Source organism: Diabrotica virgifera, chromosome 3, assembly GCF_917563875.1.
Source record: "Diabrotica virgifera virgifera chromosome 3, PGI_DIABVI_V3a".
Lineage (NCBI taxonomy): Eukaryota > Metazoa > Arthropoda > Insecta > Coleoptera > Chrysomelidae > Diabrotica > Diabrotica virgifera.
Genome location: NC_065445.1, coordinates 243179799 through 243200781, shown reverse-complemented (window position 1 = coordinate 243200781; position 20983 = coordinate 243179799). Strand labels below are relative to the sequence as shown.

At 32.2% G+C, this 20983-nt stretch overlaps 1 protein-coding gene across 3 annotated transcripts in view; it reads right to left on the bottom strand.

Annotated features, from left to right (window-relative positions):
- LOC114328259 (protein zyg-11 homolog B) overlaps positions 1-20983 on the bottom strand; it is a 62600-nt gene that overhangs the window by 33094 nt on the left and 8523 nt on the right. For all 3 annotated transcript variants that reach the window (XM_050646002.1, XM_050646003.1, XM_028277059.2), the window contains exons 3-4: positions 17803-18083; positions 1937-2319 (exon numbers count right to left, since the gene is read on the bottom strand). In XM_050646002.1, coding sequence (XP_050501959.1) covers positions 1937-2319; positions 17803-18083 — 664 coding nt within the window. The remainder of the gene's footprint in view (positions 1-1936; positions 2320-17802; positions 18084-20983) is intronic.

Below are 20983 nucleotides of genomic sequence, written 5' to 3'. Positions count from 1 at the left end.
CGATCGTGGATAGCCGTTATTACTTTTGGCGACTTTCCCTTGCTTTATTTTTGAGCTTTTCTAGTTCCTGTTACCTAGCATATGTTTTGGACAGAACGCCCTGTATTACGCCTAGCTCTGCAGCTATGTCCATCTGAGAACATTACTTTCTCCACAAGACCAATAATCTTTCCTCGTTGTAAGTCGTATAACTCCACATGAGGCATATTTTCGTTTTTGGGCACAAAAGTTAGTTTATTTATTTTCGTTCAACTTGCAACCCAAGCAAATAATCTATACCGTACTGGGCTGTACTATCCGATTGTCTTATATATTTGTTTATTTTCAATAAAAACCTTTAATCTTCGCAACAATAACAAGTTTTTTCAAAAGAAATAAATATTACTTTGAAATACTTGGTGATTCCATATAAGTTTGGGTGTGTGTATATAGGGTGAGACAGATAAACGGCCTATTAGAAATATCTCGAGAATTAAAGGCAACAGAATCATTAAACTTTAAATGAAGGGGTTTTGAAAAGTGATCTGTTTAATGAAAATATTTTCATCTATTTGCCACTTCCGGTTATACCAGAAGTTGCTTATAACTTCGTTTTTTTAAATGGGACACCCTATATATTTTTACATTTTTTGGATTCTTCTCGATGTCTTCTTTCTTAAAATACGAGGTTTTGTGTGTTATACAGGGTAGTTTAAAAGATAATAACGTTTTTTTTTTATTAATTTCGTAGCAACTTTCATACTCTGCAAAATTGTAGTAGTTTGATATTAAAAACAATATTTATATTCAAATGATTTTTAATATAGTCTACTATTGCTAAAAATTATTAGTATAGCTAAATGTTGAATTTTAGTATACTATTCTATACTATAAAGATCAGTCTAGATTAATATGTATTTATTTTCGAAAAATTATTTGTGGTTGAATGTTTTCACAGCCAACCTAATAAAATGTCACGTATTTTTTGTTGCAATTAATGTTTGGCTTGTCACCAATAACTCACAAATTAAAGCAGTTACGTAAACGGAATGCTTAAAAAATAAAAAAGTACCATAAAATGTCATTTCATTACAATACTAAAATACAGGGTGTTCCATTTAAGAAAACTCAGAAAATACTCATTCCGAGTTTCGACCAACCCTGTATACTAAAATTCAACATTTAGCTATACTAATAATTTTTAACAATAATAGACTATATTAAAAATCATTTGAACATAAATAGAGTTTTTGATGTCAAACTACTACAATTCTACAGGGAGTGAATGTTGCTACGAAAAAAAAGAAAAACGTAATTATCTTTTAAACTACCCTGTATAACACTACAAAACCTCATGTTTTAAGAAAGATGACGTCGAGGAGAATCCAAAAGTGTAAAAATATACAGGGTGTCTCATTAAAAAAAAAAACGAAGTAATAAGCAACTTCCGGTATAACCGGAAGTAGCAAATAGATAAAAATATTTTCATTAAATAGACCACTCTTCAAGACCCCTTCATTCCAATTTTCCTGATTCTGTTGCCCTTAGTTCTCGAGATATTTATAATAGGCCGTTTATCTGCCTCACCTTGTATAGACCGATAAATAGATTTTAATTTCAGCACCTAAAAACTTGAGCTATTTGCATTATGTTCAGAATGACGTCAAGAAAAAAGTCTACTATAGAAAATTGGGTGGAAATGCATAGTTGCATTTTAAAATGCATAAAATGCATCCAAAAATGCATAAATATGCCAAGGCGCTGTATTAAGTTGTACAGTCTGTTGTTGTGCCTCAGATAAAATGGAGCGACGACCTCAAAAAGCATGCCGGATCCAGATGGCTGACCAAAGCGGTGGATAGAAACCAGTGGAAAAGAGAAGGGGACGCCTATGTCCAAAGATGGATACATTAAGGCTCGAAGATAGATAGATTGTTATATTAATAATTCTACTTACTTGTCTTTGTATTTAGTTAACGTCACTTTAATCTGTTCCTCGTTTCCCAAACCTGCGATGATCAAATTTTTGGGATACTCTATATCGCCCATGTCGGAGAAAACAGGATCGAATGTAATAGAACAAAGAACAATACCTATTACTTGCAGTTTCGGATGCGTCTCGATAAATTTTAGTAAAAACTGTCTGCAAATGAAATGTTTCCACCCGGATATATCCAATAGCATCAGTTCTGGTAAGACGTTTGGATCTTCTAGTTTTGGTAAGATGTCTAGGTGATTTACATTGTTGTCGATTTTGTCGTTAAAAAAACTAATGTCTAAATGTCGTAGTTGATGCATTGTTTGTAGAGTATCCGCAACATGATCGGCACAGGATAAATCCTATAAAAGAAAATATAGTCCGTTCACTCACGGTAAAATATTAATTTTAAAGAAACGCTTGGATTGACGTGAAATTTGGCATGAAAGCTAACATGTCAAAGAAAAAAAGTGATATTGTGCCGAAGTGTGCTTTTGCCCTGGGGGTCAGTACCACCCCTTCACGGGGGTGAAAAAACATACGTTTGAAGTAAGTCCGGAAGTGGATAAACTGAATAATTCTAAACAACTTTTGTTCTATATCTATAGAGTATTTTCACTAAAGGTAGGGGAGCCTTACGTACACGAGAACTTAAGGAAAGTCAAAAAAGATAATGCGGAAAGTTTAACTATTGACTAAAAATTGTGAAAAATTCAACATGCCCTTGTGTCAGTTGGAAAAGGAACCCACAAACCACTTGGAAAAAAGAAAACAAAACCTTGAATGACATTAGAAACTATTGAACTTATCGAAGAACGAAGAAAACATAAAGCAAAATTCCTCGATAAATAGAAAGAAATTCAGCGAAACCAGTGGCGTATCCAGCAGGATACAGCATCGTCAAGAGGGGGGCCGATTGGCTAAATTTCTATGAAAAATAAATGAATGTTTTTATAATCTTTAATATATAACTTGGTTTGAGAGGGGAGGGGGCGATCGCCCCCATTAGTCTAGGCGATAAATAGAGATCACCGTGTCCTTTTCAATTCTGATGGACAAACTCCACGGTTTCTTATGGATTTTTGGCTGCTGATTACGAATTTCGAGGGTGGATTTCGATTCGAGTGGTCAAAAAATTGTTATAAACAATTTAATTGTTTATAAGGCTCTGGCTCATAAACTAAAAGAGATAAAAAATAATGTTTCAAATAAAATTTGTTCGTAATAAAAAACGAAGAAAAAACGTTTACTAAACTTAAATCCAACAATTAGAACTCAAGATATTGTAAAATTAGTGCACAATGCAAATTGCAAAATAATTATTTTTCGAAGCTTTATCGATCGTAACTCGGCTTCTACGCATGCAAATGAGCCTTAGAAGGTCTCATTTTAGCTAAGTTACTTGATCTTCAGTTGCTTTAAAGTTTTACCCATTTGAAGTAATAATTTTCTTAAAAAAATTGTACATTAATTTGTTTATAAGGGTTTCAAGCAAATTTAAGCTATAAACATTTATACTTGTAAGTTTATTTTTGGCCAAGACATCGATATTTTAATAGCGCGCTCTGAGGCGCAATATCGGCTCACGCGCTAACTTCCCGATGCAAATCATAATTTCTATGTATATATACGTTATCTTCATTTTTCTTTTTTGAAGATCCTAATAAAATTGTATCATATAATTCTTATAATTAAATCATCATACTGTATATTATAATGTACCCTTTCTGTATCTCCTTTCATTATATTTACTTTGTCTTCTATTTTTGTACTAAATGAGAAAAAAACTAATATTTCAGAAATATAACTAAAAAGTAAGTTGATATTATTTATTAATACTATTTTTACAAACTTTTTGTTTCATGCATCTGAATCGAGATATACAGGGAATCTCAGCTTTTTTACATCTGCATTAGTTCTTAGAGCAATTTTTACAGTTACATGGTGGTACTAAGTCTGTCCTTGTAAGCAGTAAAACTAAAACTTTCTGAGGCTTCACAGTCTAATTATCTATATAATATAGATATATCATATAGATATCCAGTAGATAGTGAATAATATCCATATGAAGTGGATCTAGTTCTTTTGAAGTATCATCAAGGCACGTCAATTGTGTGTATGCCGCCACAACATAAATGCTCGTTTTATATGCAATGATGATGCTGCAAAATAACTCGATCCATTTTTATATGGATATGACATATTGGCTCATTTGCATGCGTAGAAGTCGAGTTATGATCGATAAAGCGTCGAAAAATACTTGACTGTGAGCCGAAGTTGCGCCTCATAGCGCGCCATTAAAATATCGATATCTTGACCAAAACTAAACTTACGAACATTTTCTTAAGCTCAAATTATTCCTTTTAAGTTCTTCTATCATTATTGTTAATTAAAGTATAAATGTTTATAGCTCAAATTTACTGGAAACCCTTATAAACAAATTAATGTACAATTTTTTAAAGAAAATTATAACTTCAAACGGGTATAACTTAAAAAAATGAAGATAAAGTAATTTAACAAACTTTGTTTGGGAGCCTATTAACGAAGCTTTAAAATGAGACCTTCTAAGGCTCATTTTCATTCGTAGAAGCCGAGTTATGATCGATAAAGCTTCGAAAAATACTTATTTTGCAATTTGCATTGTGCACTAATTTTGCAATATCTTGAGTTATAATTGTTGGATTTTAGTTTAGTGAACGTTTTTTTCTTCGTTTTTTATTAACGAACAAATTTTATTTGAAACATTCTTTTCTATCTCTTTTAGTTTATGAGCCAGAGCCTTATGAACAATTTATAAACAATTAAATTGTTTATACCAATTTTTTGACCACTCGGATCGAAATCCACCCTCGAAATTCGTAATCAGCAGCCAAAAATCCATAAGAAACCGTTGAGTTTGTCCATCAGAATTGAAAAGGACACGGTGACCCCTCTGGCGCCTAGACTACCCCCATTTTTTATTGCAGATTTGGATTCCTTAACGTAAAAATAAGTAACTTTTATTCGAGACATTTTTTCGAATTATGGACAGATGGCGCTATAATCGGAAAAACGATTGTTGGAAATGAAAAATTAGATAAAAAAATGGAAAGTCCCCACTAAAGTGGAAAAATTAACTTTTTGATTTTAGGACCTAATCTTCTTAACCCAATAGGTCCCCATAACGGTTAACACGTTGACGGACAGAACGTCCATAGACATCTAATTTAAATTGATGTAATGTGACACAACGTCTATAGACGTTGCATTTTTCCCTATTCTACTTTGCAAAATACATATAGTGTCACAACACTTGCTTATATATTTGACGAACTGTCCGTTAACGTGTTAAGTAACTGCAAATTTAGCACCCTTGTCTCCCCTACTACTAAGTCAATACTTTTTGAGTTATATGCGGCAGTGAATATGTTCATTTTCAACAAAAATAAAACACATTTTTAGACGAGTTTTCGCCAATGACTCAATCAGTATTTATCGAAAAAATATTCTTAGCAAAAATACAGCTTATAAAAAAATGAAAAAAAAGGTGCATGCATGAAATCTGTAGATGTATAGATCCAGTAGAAGTAGATAATGAAGAAAAATAGGTTCTTATTCGTTAAATTCCAAATAGAATATTTCAACGTGAAATAACCAAAAAACGAAGCACTTTTCGGGGAATACTCATTATAACTTTATTAAAGTGTTTAAAAAAGCTTTATTTTTGTTTTTTAAAAAAGTTTAATCTTCTTTCTTCAATATTTATATCTATATCTATTATAACTAAATTCTTAATCACGTTTACCTTAGCTCATTTTAAAAGCCCCATTAATATCTTCAAAAAACATTTCTATAATTAAAAAAATACCACTCGATTCGTTATTTTAAAATGTTTCTTTTTGTTTCTAATGACTTTTTCGTAAAAATGCACTGTTTAAGAGTTATTTTCGAAAATACACTTAAAAACATGCATTTTTATATATTTCCTATATTATATCATCAATTTCGATCGTGAATAACTCGGTAAATATCAACTTACTGAAAAAGTCCATATTTTTTGCGTAAAATTGAACTAAAAGCACACGCCGGCACAATATCACCTTTTTTCTTTGACATGTTAGCTATGTGTAGGTATGTTACGGTAAGTATGATTAATTGGAAATTATTAATAATTACCGGTTACTATTAATACAAACCGAATAGCTAGGTAAAAGTAATAAATATGCCAGAATTAATCGCATCGACCGGTAATTATTAATAAATCCCGGATTAGAACGGTAAATGTGATAAATTGCAATATCGTTAAGTGCGTAGAAGCTTGCGGAGTGTAGGGAGGTTTATTAGTCACTGTGACATACCCAAGTTAAATACGGCGACTGTGTAATACACTATTTAATGTATTAAATACAATACATAAGGCTAAAGTAGGATTAAAAACATCCTTACCTCCTGTTACTTTATCCGAAATCAGAAGAAGATTTGGAAGCGACAATAGCAGATCATTCTGATGACGCTGATGATGGAGCAAAGCACCCTGGTGATATGGAACTCAACAGTTCAACCGAGGATTCCAGTTAACGAATATTGAAGATACAGGTAATACTAACAGTCCAATCGAACATAATGCGTGTGCGATAATTGCTGTCAATGAGGCAGACAATGCCACTATTGGCGTTAAAAAAAATGAGGGAGACGAAGATGGCACTGCAATTGACAAAACTTCAAAAGAAAATTCAGAAGACTTGGCATCTGGCTAAACAGTCACTTGTAAAAGAATCTGACGGAATGTTAAAGCATTATAATGATAGATTCCCTGTTGAAAAAGTAGGTCAAAGAGTGCAAACTGCACACTTAGTGCAGTCATTGAAGGTGGATATGAGCTATTACCTCCGATTTCGTTGAACCTCCATCGATTTGCATGAAAATTGGTGAGTGGTTAGAGAATATCACAAGGAACAAAGGTGACATGATGCCAACTTGCGCTTTTACCCTGGGGGTGGATGTCACCCCTCCTCGGGGGTGAAAATTATTTTATTAAAAATAACCCCACAATTCGATAGAGGGACAAATTGTAAGCAAAATTTGTTATATAAATTTATTAAAATAAATCAAAACTTTTTGAGTTATTAAAGATCAAAGATTTTAATTTTTCGTGAGAAAAATGTATGTTTTAACCGATTTTTCATAAATAACTCAAAAACTATAAAGTTTTTGCAAAAAAGTTATTATTATCAAAATTGAGGCTAATAAAAAATCAAATACTCCTTACTAGACAAGCCTTTCAATGTTAACTAAAAGTTAGTTATAGGTACGGTGACCATATGTACTTATTTAAGTAGGACAGTACTTATTTTTAAATATTGTCCTAATGTACTTTAAAACCTTTCTAAGGACACGCAAATGTACTTATTTTTTCTAAAAAATGAATATTTTTATCTTTTACTACTTTTAAACAAATTTCTTTGTATATTTTTCTTTTTGTATACATATATGGTTTCGAATATTTCCATTCTTTTGTTGACTCTTCTCATGACTTCGTTGTTTGTTACAAGCTCGGTCCATGCTATCTTCAGGTACCTTTACCCACAGTTCAAATGCTTCCAACTTTTTAGTAGTCGACGCGTTAATTGACCATGCTTCTATCCCGTAAAGCAGAGTCGAGAAAATATAACACCTTGCCAGCCTAACTCTCAAGTCTTAATTATTTCAGTTCTCTTGCACAAACTACCTTTCTTATTTTATTAAGTTGGTTCTTGCCTTCTCTATTCGAACTTTGATTTCTTTGGAGTAATCGTTTGTGTGATTAATTATTGTGCCAAGATAGTTGTAGTAGTCTTCAACTTGTTCTAAAGTTTTACCTTTAATTGTCAGGCTTTTATCATTATTTTGAGTTTGTGATATCCTCATAAATTTAGTTTTCTTGATGTTTACTGATAATCCATATTGTTCTTTATACTCAACTATCTTGTTCATTAGATTTTGGAGGTCTTGGAGGTTGTCCGCTATTATGATAGTGTCGTCCGCATATCTAATGTTGTTAATTGGCGTTCCATTTAGGTACCTTTATTCCTGCTGTTTATCCCTCAAGAACTTTTTTCATAATTTCTTCAGAGTATGCATTTAATAGTAGTAGTGACAATACACACCCCTGTCGCATGCCTCTTTTAATTTCGAACTCTTCTGATGTGTGTTCGTTAATGCGTATGTGTGCCTGCTGTTTATAATATAGATTTGTTATAATTCAAAGGTCATTGTATTTTAATTGTTTTGCTTTGAGGACGTCCATTAGCTCTTTGTGGCGGACTTTATCAAAAGGCTTGTTGTAATCTATGAAACAGACGTACATATCCTGGTTTACATCCAAGCATCTCTGGATTAGTAGTGTAAATCCAAAGTGGGCTCCTTCAATATCCGTATCAAGTGTTTGGCAAATGCGTTTATGAATGATCTTTAAAAACATTTTGAGTGTGTGAGACGTCAGGCTTATGGTGTGGTGGTCGTACACAAAACTTCACTGCACAAGTGAAACATTTTTACACAAAATGTGTAACCTACTTAGAAAACTGGAGTACAAATTTTCATGAATTTAAACTATTCAAAAGCATAGATCTAAAGCGGGCTCCACACTCTAGGCGAAGTTACTTCGCCAAAGTTGACCGAAGTCCGAAGTACCCTCTCTACACACTTGTTCTACTTCGCGAGGAAGTGCGATACTGACAAAGAGCGGTGCGATACCGACAAAGATCCCTTTGACCAGACCGACAGAGAATGGAAGTAGAACGAAGTGAGGCAAAGTTACACAAGGTGTCCGTCTACACTCTCGTACTTGTTGAACCTCGATCGACTTCGGCGAGAGTGTGGAGCTCGCATAAGAAGTGAAATAACATGGAACGATGTTTGTTATTCTCTCGAAGCTTTTAAATTGTATATCAAGGCAACCATGTTAAACGAAGATCAACTCTTTGACGAACTGGGAAGTTTGAAAGACGTGGCTACAAGTAAAAAAATTGCTGAGTGGAGCAGAGAAGAAAAAAATAGTCAGGATCGATGGCTTTAAGTTTTTAAGTGTGTAGATCAATTCAAACTGAAAAACTTAAAAATATTATGCGAATTTATTTTTTGTCTTCCGGGTACTAGTGCGGCTATCGAGCGTTTATTTTCTGTAATAAATAATCATTATTGGTCGTCGGAAAAGTCACAAATGTCCATATCCACTCTCAAGGCAGCGATGCTGGTGTACGCAAATTTTGATGAGACTTGTATGAAATGTTTCATTTACTTCAGTCGAAGCCGGACCTTCTTAAATTAATTTTAAGTTCAGAAAAATATGAATGATGCAAAAAACCTGAAGAAGATGAGGCTATTTCAGGTCCCTCATCTAAAAACTGTTAATTACAGGCTTGTAACTTTTTCAAAGTTAATGTAATGTGTTATGTTTAGTTTAATTGATATAATTTTTTATGTTTAGCTACATAGTTTATTTATTTTTAATGCCAAAAAGTTATATTTGTCCAATAACAAGATACCTACATTTTGCGTTTTTAATACATTTTTGTTTTTTGTACTTTTTTTTCTTTAAAAATATATGGTCACCGTAGTTATAGGTAATTGAATGTATATTTCTTTCGTCGAGTACCCAAATCTAAGTATTCAAGCTTAAATACCGGGAAAATGGTGCATTTGATAACATAAACTTATTAAACATTTGTCAAAGTTCATAGAACTATCTATCAAATAAGCCCTCGAACAAGTTGATAACATTAAAATTTATGCACCAAAAATGTTACAAAATGTAACTTTCAAAAATTTTTCCAAAAGATGTTATTGTTTTTTTGTAAATAACTCTGTTAATTTTTAAGATATAAGGTTCACCTAAAAACTAGTTAAAGGTTGATTCCAAGAGCTATTAAAAAACGTCAAAATTAGTCTTTTAAACCTCTTACTTTTTTTAAAATAAAAGGTTAAATGGCCTCGGTTACACGGTTCTCGCAGCAAAATTGAAATATTAAACGTTTCTATCTCAGTTATTTTTTACTCTACGGAAATAGTAAAATAGATAAAGTATTTGGAACACAAAAAACTAAAATTTAGTTATATATGATTTTTTACGTACATTGCGAATTTTTGGGAGTTATTATCAAAAGAAAATGAAAAGTACGATAATTTTAAAAATTCTGATTTTTTTAAATTACATCTTTTTCTTCAAAAATATGCATTCTAAACCGATCAAAAGTGTTGAAATCATTAACTATGTTAACCTAAAGAAATTCTTGTGAGGATTACTACAAATTTTAATTTTTGTGGAAATGGCGTATGTTTTATTTTTCACTTTTTCCTAAAAAAATCGAAAGGGTTCTCTTATTTTCATCATAACTTTCTTAATTTTGATGCTAGTAACTTTTACTGGAGCTCATTTGATAGGTATTCCGAAGTACTTTGACAAGTGCTTAAAAAGTATATTATATAAAATGCATCGTTTTCCCGTTATGTAAGCTTGAATTACTTAGATTTGAGTACTCGTCGAAAAAAAAAATACATTCAATTACCCATAACTCACTTTGAAATAACATTAGTTTAGTTCTTTAAGTGGGGAGTGTATTAAATTTTTTATTATCTTTAATTTTGGTAATAATAGCTTTGTAAAAAAGGTTATAGTTTTTGAGTAATACGTGAAAAACAGCTTTAAAACATGCATTTTTTAAGAAGAAATAAAATCTTTGATATTTAAAACTCAAAAAGTAGTGTTTTATGTTAATAACTTTATATAACAATTTTTGCTTAGAATTTGCCCCTCTATCGATGTCTGGTATTATTTTTAATAAAAAAAATTTCACCCCCGAGAAGGGGTGGCATCCACCCCCAGCGTAAAAACGCAAGTTAGCATCATGTCACCTTTGTTCCTTGAAGTATCTTTAAACTACTCACCAATTTTCATGAAAATCGATGAAGGTTCAACGAAATCGGAGGTGAAAACCTTCAGTGACTCCACTAAGTGCGAATTCCAGAAGTTGATAGAGCTAAAGACGATAGCCGAAACATTATTGCAATTATTATTTCTGTTATAGATGAAAAGCTATACAAGCTAGGCAATAAGCATGGTATTTTAAACCAACTTCATGCAAGAAACGAATTTACCACCTGCAAGGAAACACGTATTTCAGTCAATAAAGAAGCCCCTGATACTGAAATTAGTCTCAGTGAATGCGTTCGTAAAGATTCGAATTTAGGCAGTCAAGAGTTCCGCCACTGCACTTGTAGTGGCAATGTAATTAAAAATGCTGCAAGCGCAAAAAATTAAGCGTTTTTTGTAATTCTAAGTGCCACAACAGCGTTTCCTATAAAAACAAGTAATTATAGTCTAGTAACTTAAAAGCCTAATGCGTGTGTACGAGTTTGTTTTTACTTAGTGTCTAGTTGAGATTTTTTTATTGATAAATTCTGTTTAAGTGTTTAACTTCATTATCAAATTTAATAAATAAACAATAGTGAAGCGCAAAATGCGTTTTTATTACATTAACCAGAATTGTTAGGGAAGTATTAATAATAACCGGTAAATCTAATTATAAAGGCATTATTAATCACATTGACCAGCTGCTACGGTTATTATTAATATTTACCGGTAATTATTAATACAGACCAGATTTATCACATCAACCATCAACCGTAATAGACGGAGAGCTAGAGGCGAGAAATCATCGTCATAAGTAATATGGAGTTTGGCATGTGAAATGTGTCTATTGTATATTGATAACTATGACCCCTTTCAGGCTGACACCTAAGTGGATACAGGAAGTAGCAATAAGGGATGAAAGGGGAAAGTTGGTGCAGTCATTAAATGTTTTCACCTTCTATTTTGTTAAACCTCCATCGATTTGCATGAAAATTGGTGAGTAGTTAGAGCATAACTCAAGAAACAAAACTGATATGGTGCCAACGTGCGCTTTTACCCTGGGGGTGGATGCCATCCCTTCTCGGGGATGAAAACTATTTTATTAAAAATAACCCCACTAATCGATAGAGGGACAAATTTTAAGCAAAATTTGTTACTTCTAATTATTAAAATAATTCAATACTTTTTGAGTTATTAAAGATCAAAGATTTGAATTTTTCGTGAAATAAATGCATGATGTAAAGCGGTTTTTCGTGAATAATTCAAAAACTGTAAATTTTATCAAAATAGTTATGATTACCAAAATTGAAGATAATAAAAAATAAAAGAGATTTATTATTCGAAAAACCTTTTAGAATTAATAAAAAATGAGTTATAGGTGATGAAATGTATATGTTTTTCGGCTAGTACCCAAATCTAAGTATTCAAGCTCAAATAACGGGAAAACGGTGCATTTTATAAAATATATTTACTGAACACTTGTCAAAGTACTCAAGAATACCTATCAAGTGAGCTCCAGATGAAGTTTATAACATCAAAGCTACGCAAGTGATGATGAAAATAAGAGAACCCTTTCGAGTTTTTAGGAAAAAGTGAAAATTAAAACATACGCTATTTATATATTTATTTTGAAATTTGTTAACAGAATAATTTTTAAAGGAATTTCGGGAATGAAGTTAGGATTATAATTTATTATCAAGTTCGTTTTATTACAATTTAAATCTAACAAGTTAAAAATGCGAGCTTTATTATAACGAAAACTTTGTTTCTTATGTATTTAAATTCCTAATATGGAAAATTGCTATTATGAAAAGTTGTTTTGAATTAAAAATTATGTTTAATGTGCAATTATATCCTACTATTTAAATATTGTGAGCTATAAAGGCACTTTACTGAGCGAATTTCTTGAGCGAAATTCATATTTTTTACACATCGACTAAAATCGATACAATTTTATATAATCTTATGTTTATGATTGCATCTTGGATTTTAGACCGTGCAGATCTTTTTATGAAGAATAATTTTTGTTCGTAAAATTAATAATAAAAGAGTTATAAATGAAAATGATGATTGGTAGGTATCTCTAATTTGGGAAAAAAATTAAATATTTTCTTTTTATTAGAAGAATGTAGATAATAGTTACATTATTATAATAATTACTAATTATTTAATTATAATAAAAACAACTATTGCATATATTAGAACACAGTTTTTAATTTCAAACAATTTTTCGTAGTAACAATAATTTACAACAGTGTGAAAAAAGGTACTTTAATCTTGAGCGAAATTCATATTTTTTAAAATACCTCCTATAATATAGATAAAACTTCTATCTGATGATTGAATCGTAGGTTTTAGACGATGCAGAACTTTTTATGAATTATAACTTTATTTCGTAAAATTAAAAATAAAAAAGTGTCCCGTAATATATGTGTCCAACTTAAGTAGACACACTGTATATTATACAATATAATATACATAATACATAAATCATTGGGTAGACAGCACCAAAAATTTGTAACCTGCCATTTAACATTACTTACATTAAAATTAATAAGTAATATTTCTTTATTTCATATTTCAATTCTTTTACAGTTTATATGAAGTAATATATTTTTGAAATAATATGAAATTTTCATTAACATTTTTACGTACAGTGTCTCCATTGTAGAATTATCTCGCTATCTAAAATTGCTAAAAAAATCATAAATTGCTGTCCCGAGATGCAACTTGTCTTTTAGGTCGGTTATCTCGAAGATGGTTTGAGATATCGAAATGCCGTTTTCAGATTTGGATTCAGGAGACAAAACTACATTGACATCGGTACATAAGCTCCAGATATTGCAGGGTTGGCAACGCAGGAACGAACGAACAGACTTTGCGAATTTATAAACGAAATCAAAATTTTCGTTGAAAATACTATTTATTTTTCACTTTCGCTGCCACATTCACTAAAATCGCTATCATAATTATTTTCATCACTTTCGCTATTATGAATGTCATCATCAGCTTGCTCATCATCCATCTCATCGTCTGTTTCATTCTCAAAAATAATATCTCTAACAATCTCTGGCATTTGAGGCCCTTCAAACCATTTGAATTTATATGTGTTATCTTCAGCAAGTTCCCAACCATTTTGTCAATAACCAGATCTGTTGGATTTTCATTATAGGCGTTCAACCAAATACTTGTAATGTATCGTGCTCGTAAAAGATGTTGATATAGCTCAAATGGAGATGGATATATTCAATACAAACGCCGACTCCGAAATGACAGTAGCAAGTACCTATACAATAGCGACAATTTAAGAGCACATGCGTGAAGTTACGAATGATAAAAAGAACATATTATTATTAATTAAATGTATGTTACTAAAATATTATTTTTATATTATTTCGATATTTAATTGAATTTTTTCTATCGATATAAACTTAGTGGCGGTTCTAGCCAGGGGCAGGGGGCAGCTGCCCCCTTCAGTTTTTACAGTACTTTTGTACTATAATTTTCGTTAAAAAGGCACGTTATTTTGTTTATTCACCGGTTGTGTTCCCTTGCCCCCCACTTGTTTTGGTCTAGAACCGCCCCTGTATAAACTGAATATGTACAGAAACTGAGGGTGTCCAATAATGGGCACATTTGACATAATATTCAAATACATTTTTGCTATATTTTATATAAATGTCTTAAAACAATTTTAAAAACATACATATAAATAATATAATAATTAAGCTCCAAATTTTTGGAGCCTAAACTTTGAAAAATGTGTAGGCATAATGTTGAATGGTATCAACTTTTCCGGGAGCTCATTTGATACATATTTCTAAGTACTTTGACAAGTGTTCAATAAATATATTTTATAAAATGCACCGTTTTCCCGTTATTTGAGCTTGAATACATAGATTTGGGTACTAACCGAAAAAAAATATACATTCCATCACCTATAACTCACTTTTTATTAATTCTCAAAGGTTTTTCGAATAAGAAATCTCTTTTTCTATTATCTTCAATTTTGGTATTCATAACTATTTTGATAAAACTTACAGTTTTTGAATTATTCACGAAAAACCGCTTTACATCATGCATTTATTTCACGAAAAATTCAAATCTTTGATCTTTAATAATTCAAAAAGTATTGATTTATTTTAATAATTAGAGGTAATCAATTTTGCTTAAAATTTGTCCCTCTATCGATTAGTGGGGTTATTTTTAATAAAATAGTTTTCACCTCTGAGAAGGGGTGGCATCCACCCCCAGGGTAAAAGCGCACGTTGGCACCATATCAGTTTTATTTCTTGAGGTATGCTCTAACTACTCGCCAATTTTCATGTAAATCGATGGAGGTTTAACAAAATAGGAGGTGAAAACCTTTAATGACTGCGTTAACTTTCTCCTTTCATCCCTTATTGCTACTCCCTGTATCCACTGAGGTGTCAGCCTGTCAGTCTGAAAATATTAGAAAAGAATACTGTCGTAAATTAAATGAAGAAATACGAAAAACAAATTGGAAAAATGAGGAGGATATAGAAATATTATGGAATATTTTTAAGGAGGTGGTGTATGCAACTGGGAGTAAAGTATGTGGTGTAACGAAAGGAAGATATCTGAAAGGTACAGCTTGGTGGAATAATGACATAAAATTGGAAGTTTAGAAGAAGAAAAAATTGTGGAAAAAGTATATAAGTAATAAAAGTGAAGGAAATTATCAAGAATATAAGGAACAGAGAATAATGGTTAAAAATAAAATTAAAGAAGCTAAGAATCGTCAATGGGAAGAATTTGGAAATAAAATGGAAAGTGATAGTAAGGGTAACGCGAAGTTGCTCTATAGGACCCTAAAAAACCTAAGACAAAAGAAATCAAACGGAGTAACAGGTTTAGAGGACAAAGATGGTAACATATTATTAAAAAATGAAGAGATTACCGAAAGATGGCGAGAACAAGATAATGATGACATAACATACGAAGAATATAGGGAAGCAATTTTAAAATTAAAAAATGGCAAGGCTGCAGGACACGATAATATTAAGGCTGAGCTAATTAAATATATGGAAGGAGAATGATTACAGTTACTATGGAAAATCATAAGGAGCTGCTGGCATACCGGATGCATACCTAGAGACTGGACTCTTGCCACTATTCTACCATTACACAAAAAAGGTGATAAACATAAGTGTTCTAACTATAGGGGAATATCATTGTTGGTAGTTGCTAGTAAAATCTACGAAATAATACTAGAAAAAAAGCTGCGAGAAAATATCGAGGCCACACTGGATGACAGCCAATGCGGCTTTAGGCCAGGGCGAGGTACAACCGATCTCATATTCACGGTGAGACAGTTAACAGAAAAAGCCCTACAACATAACAGTAAGTTGTTTCTATGTTTTGTGGACTTGGAAAAAGCATTTGATCGGGCGCCACGTAACAAGATGTGGGAAATATTAAACCGTAGAAATGTGAAACCGAAGTTAATCCAAGCAATAAAGAGTATATATAAATGTACACGTAATAATGTAAGAACGAAAAATCGCTCATCTCTAGAATTCTACACAAGGACAGGTGTAAGACAAGGTGGTGTTCTGAGTCCTTTGTTATTCATCACTCTAATGGACGAAATTGCAAAAGAATGCAGGGGTAAGATAAAAAGAACTAGGGTAGGGGTGTATAAACTTCAACAAGTTCACGTGTCAGAGTTGATATATGCCGATGACCTGGTAATTGTGGCAAAATCAGAAAAAGACTTGCAAGTGAATGTAAATGTTTGGAATGAAGCCTTTAAAAAATTTGGGATGAAAATACATATTGAAAAAACAGAAGCTTTAGTAATATCGAAAACTCAAGAAAATATAAATGTAAAGCTGAATAATGAGACCATTACACAAGTAGAGGACTTCAAGTATTTAGGATCAACAATGAATGGACAAGGAAATATAGAACCAGAAATAAACAGCAGGGTAATGAGTGCAACAAAATTGTACTATGCGCTAAATAAAAGTTTTATTAGGAAGAAAGAAGTAAGCCTGAAAACAAAAATGAAAGTTTTCCAAACTGTATACGAGCCGGTGCTACTCTACTGTAGTGAAACGTGGACAATGAATAACAACATCCGTAGTAAAATTCAAGCATGCGAAATGCGATATTTACGTGCGGTATCCGGAGTGACCAGACGTGATCGTATAAGAAATGAAGACATACGTGAAAGGTGCGGTATTGGAAGGACCTTAGACAGACTTGAAACGAAACAGTTATCGTGGTTCGGACATATGACGAGAATGGGTGAAGGTAGAACTGTAAAGAGGGTATGGAAAGCGGCATCCGACAACAAACGAAGAAGAGGCAGGCCAGCAAGAACGTGGAACGCAGATATTGGAAAGGCTTGCGTAAAAAGGAATATTGGGTGGAGAGAAGCAGAACGACTAGCTACTGACCGAAAGGCATGGAGACGTCTGATTTCTCCACTTACCTCGACACCGTAAGGTACAAGAGGACGGCTTAAGTAAGTAAATTTTGCTTAAAATTTGTCCCTCTATCGATTAGTGGGGTTATTTTTAATAAAATAGTTTTCACCTCTGAGAAGGGGTGGCATCCACCCCCAGGGTAAAAGCGCACGTTGGCACCATATCAGTTTTATTTCTTGAGGTATGCTCTAACTACTCGCCAATTTTCATGTAAATCGATGGAGGTTTAACAAAATAGGAGGTGAAAACCTTTAATGACTGCGTTAACTTTCCCCTTTCATCCCTTATTGCTACTCCCTGTATCCACTGAGGTGTCAGCCTGAAAGGGGTCATAATTATCAACATACAATAGACACATTTCACATGCCAAACTCCATATTACTTATGACGATGATTTTTCGCCTCTAGCTCTTAGACTATAACATGTATACCAAATTTCATGTCAATTCAAACGGTTCTTTAAAATCCTGAGCAAAAACCGTGAGTAAATGGACTAAAAATATATTGAAAAACATACTTACACATATAGACAAGCTCTGTAGTTTGGCCGAGCGTTGCGTCAAAGGCCTGAGATCAGTTACTTGGGTTCCAGAGATATCCAAGTTTTGTAAATGTTTTAAATCTTCACATATATACTCGAATACCTTTTGATTTAGTTCGGTGTAGGCCAAATTAAGTCTCGTTAGATTGACTAAATGTAATATTCTTACCATAAAATTATATCTAGATATATCGTCAATAAAGCTACATTTTGCAAAATTTACACTGGACATGTTTTCTACTGACCACTCATTCAAACAATCTGCAAAGTTTTAAATATAATCAGTTGTGTTTTTTATTAACCCTTAACTACAGGGATCCGGTATTCTTTACCGGCGGCGGGCATTCCCAAAATGTGGATTTCATGGTAACCTCATCACTTACAAGTTCATGTGTCTCTGTACCTCTCGGGTAGTTTGTATAACAATGCTAGTCAAAGCGTGTACATAGTGTGTATTGTCAATATTTTCTTTTCTAGCACACATCAAAAATCTTAACCGGTAAAAATTACTGGATGTCTGTTTTAAGTAAGTATTTTTATATAAGTACCTACTATGTTTGTAAATCTAAAATGTTTATATTATTTTTTTGTGTTTTTAGGAAAAAAGTAAAGAAATGGACTGTGGAAGTCATCCTGAACCTTCAGCAAAAATGGAATTGCCATTTAATTCTGTGATAATTTTTCCCCTTGCAGATTTTTTCTCATGCATGTACAAATTTTCGTAAATGATTTTTTAAGTTTCCTTTGTCATTATATGTTACGTTTATTTGTTAAAAAAAGTCTAAATTTTTGTCCATAGCATTTATGGCCGTTTGTTTCTATAGACCAAAAATGCCACCAAAATTCTCGTTAACAGATTATTCTTTAAAAATCTTGTATTATATTATTAAAATCACTCATTTTACCATTTTACCATATCTAGAGACTCCAGAAAAACACATAATGCCTATTTTTTCGTTTTTTATTATTAACTTTATATTTTGACTCTATTTTATAATGACCGGTAAAAAATACCTTAGATCTGTAGTTACGTGGTAATATTGGGATATCTGTAGTTAAGGGTTAAAGTTGTTGTTATTAAAATCAGTTCAACTTAAGCCAATATTTCCGCAAAGATATCTGAAATATACTGTGACGCTACCAATATTATGTAAGCCAGTCCTGGCATTCTAGTGTACATTCGAAGGGCACAAAAAAATTAGATTGAAAAAAAATATTGGGATGGCTTGGTGTTGGAAGTTTAGTGTTGTAACCACTAGACCAGCGGTTCTCAACCTTTTTTACTCACCGACGCACTAACGTACTCCTTACAGATTCGCGACACCCTTATATGTACAAATTTTTGCTAGTGGTAGGTAAGTACAGATGAATATATTAAGTATATTATTTTTTATTTCGTAAGAACATAACAAGAACAATATGCATGATTGGTATATTATAACAAGTAAAAAAATATAAATAAAAATATCGCATTCGTAAATCTCACGACACACCTGATAGGTTTATACTTTAATGGTTGATGCAATCTTAATAGCTGAAAATGAAGATGACTTACAACGCCTACTTAATTCTAAAATAAATTGCAATGATCTACTGTCTCTAATTGATTTTAATGTTCCCTGTAGAGTCACTAGATCATCTCAAAATTTTGCAATTCAATTTTATTGCTGCCACTTTGGTAGGCATTCTCCATTGAGTAGAATCATTCTGAATGGAAATAGAATAGACTTCGATTTGCTGCTGTGCGCTTCTGAACACAATTGTAGACAATGTGTAAAAAATGTTTGTAATTTAGGTGATTTATATTGATATGTGCTTTATCTTATTTAATATTTGTTTTTTCTATATCGCTGCATCGCCAATTTTTGTCATATTCACTATATTTATGTTTAATGTATCACTATTAGATAATAATTATTGTAATATTTTATGTATATATTTAATTGGGTAGTACCCGTCAATAAATAAATAATAGGTCTTTGAAAGAAGGTTTTATCCAAGTTGAAACACAGTTTATTTTTGGCATTTTCAAAGCACAATAATTATTCACAAATTACAAAGGCCCCTGTTCAGGACTTTAATTTTACAATAGCCAAATTGATCTTGAAAATAAAATTTTTTACCTACTGTATAAACTGCAGATGTTGGAACCCGTATATTTAAGGAAAAAAGTGACAAAACTATATGCCGCTATCTTTTATTAGATAGGTACTAGGTACATTCCGATACCAAAAATTTGAATAAACCATATTCCACGAATATAAGACTGTGTTGAATTATCTCGACAATGAATATTTTACTGTGCAAAATATGAAGAACTAAAGTAAATTGCAAATTACATTGTTGTTTATTGAAATAATTACTAGAGCCATTTACTTTCGTACTTCTTATGTTGCACACTAAAATATTTGTTGTCACGATAATCCAAAACAGTTGAATATCTACTTGTGGAATAACCTATACCAGGGCTTCCCAAACTTATTCGTACTGAGACTCCCTTGAGACTTTGTTATTTTTTTGCGATGCCCCTCAACCCAACCCCCCAATAAAACTTAACAATTTTAGTAAGTACTAGCCTAGTAACAGGTTATAACAAAAAAAAAACTATTTGAACATTTATATTTTTATTTTTAATGTGAGGGATGTGCTTGCTTTTTTGACCACAGCTTATGAAACCGGGGCTCCAATTTTAAAATGGTCACTCTCATTTCTATTTCTAAGTTTATGTTTGACCTGTACTTGTTTTTAATTACTGTCACTGCAGAAAAGTCCGTTTCGCACAAGTACTGTCACCTCTCCATTAACTGTCACCTCTGTTAACCATCAGGGCACATACAGACGTTGTATTTACTACATAAGCAAAAATTTTAATGTAAAAAAATAAAAAAAAAAGTTAATTTGATTTGTGATGAGGACACAAACGGCTATCCATTGATGACAGATAAAGAAATCGTTGAAATGACAACAAAGGCAGACCAAAGAGATTCAGAAGCTGACACAGACTTGGAATTTGACTGTAGATATGTTGATGAACCTATTTTAACTGACAAAGGTTTGCGTAAATAATCTAGAGAAGCTGCACTGCATTCATCGAGTGGTATTCTCAACAAGAAGCCAATAAAGTAGATTGCATGATCTTATGCCGATTAAGAAATTCAGCC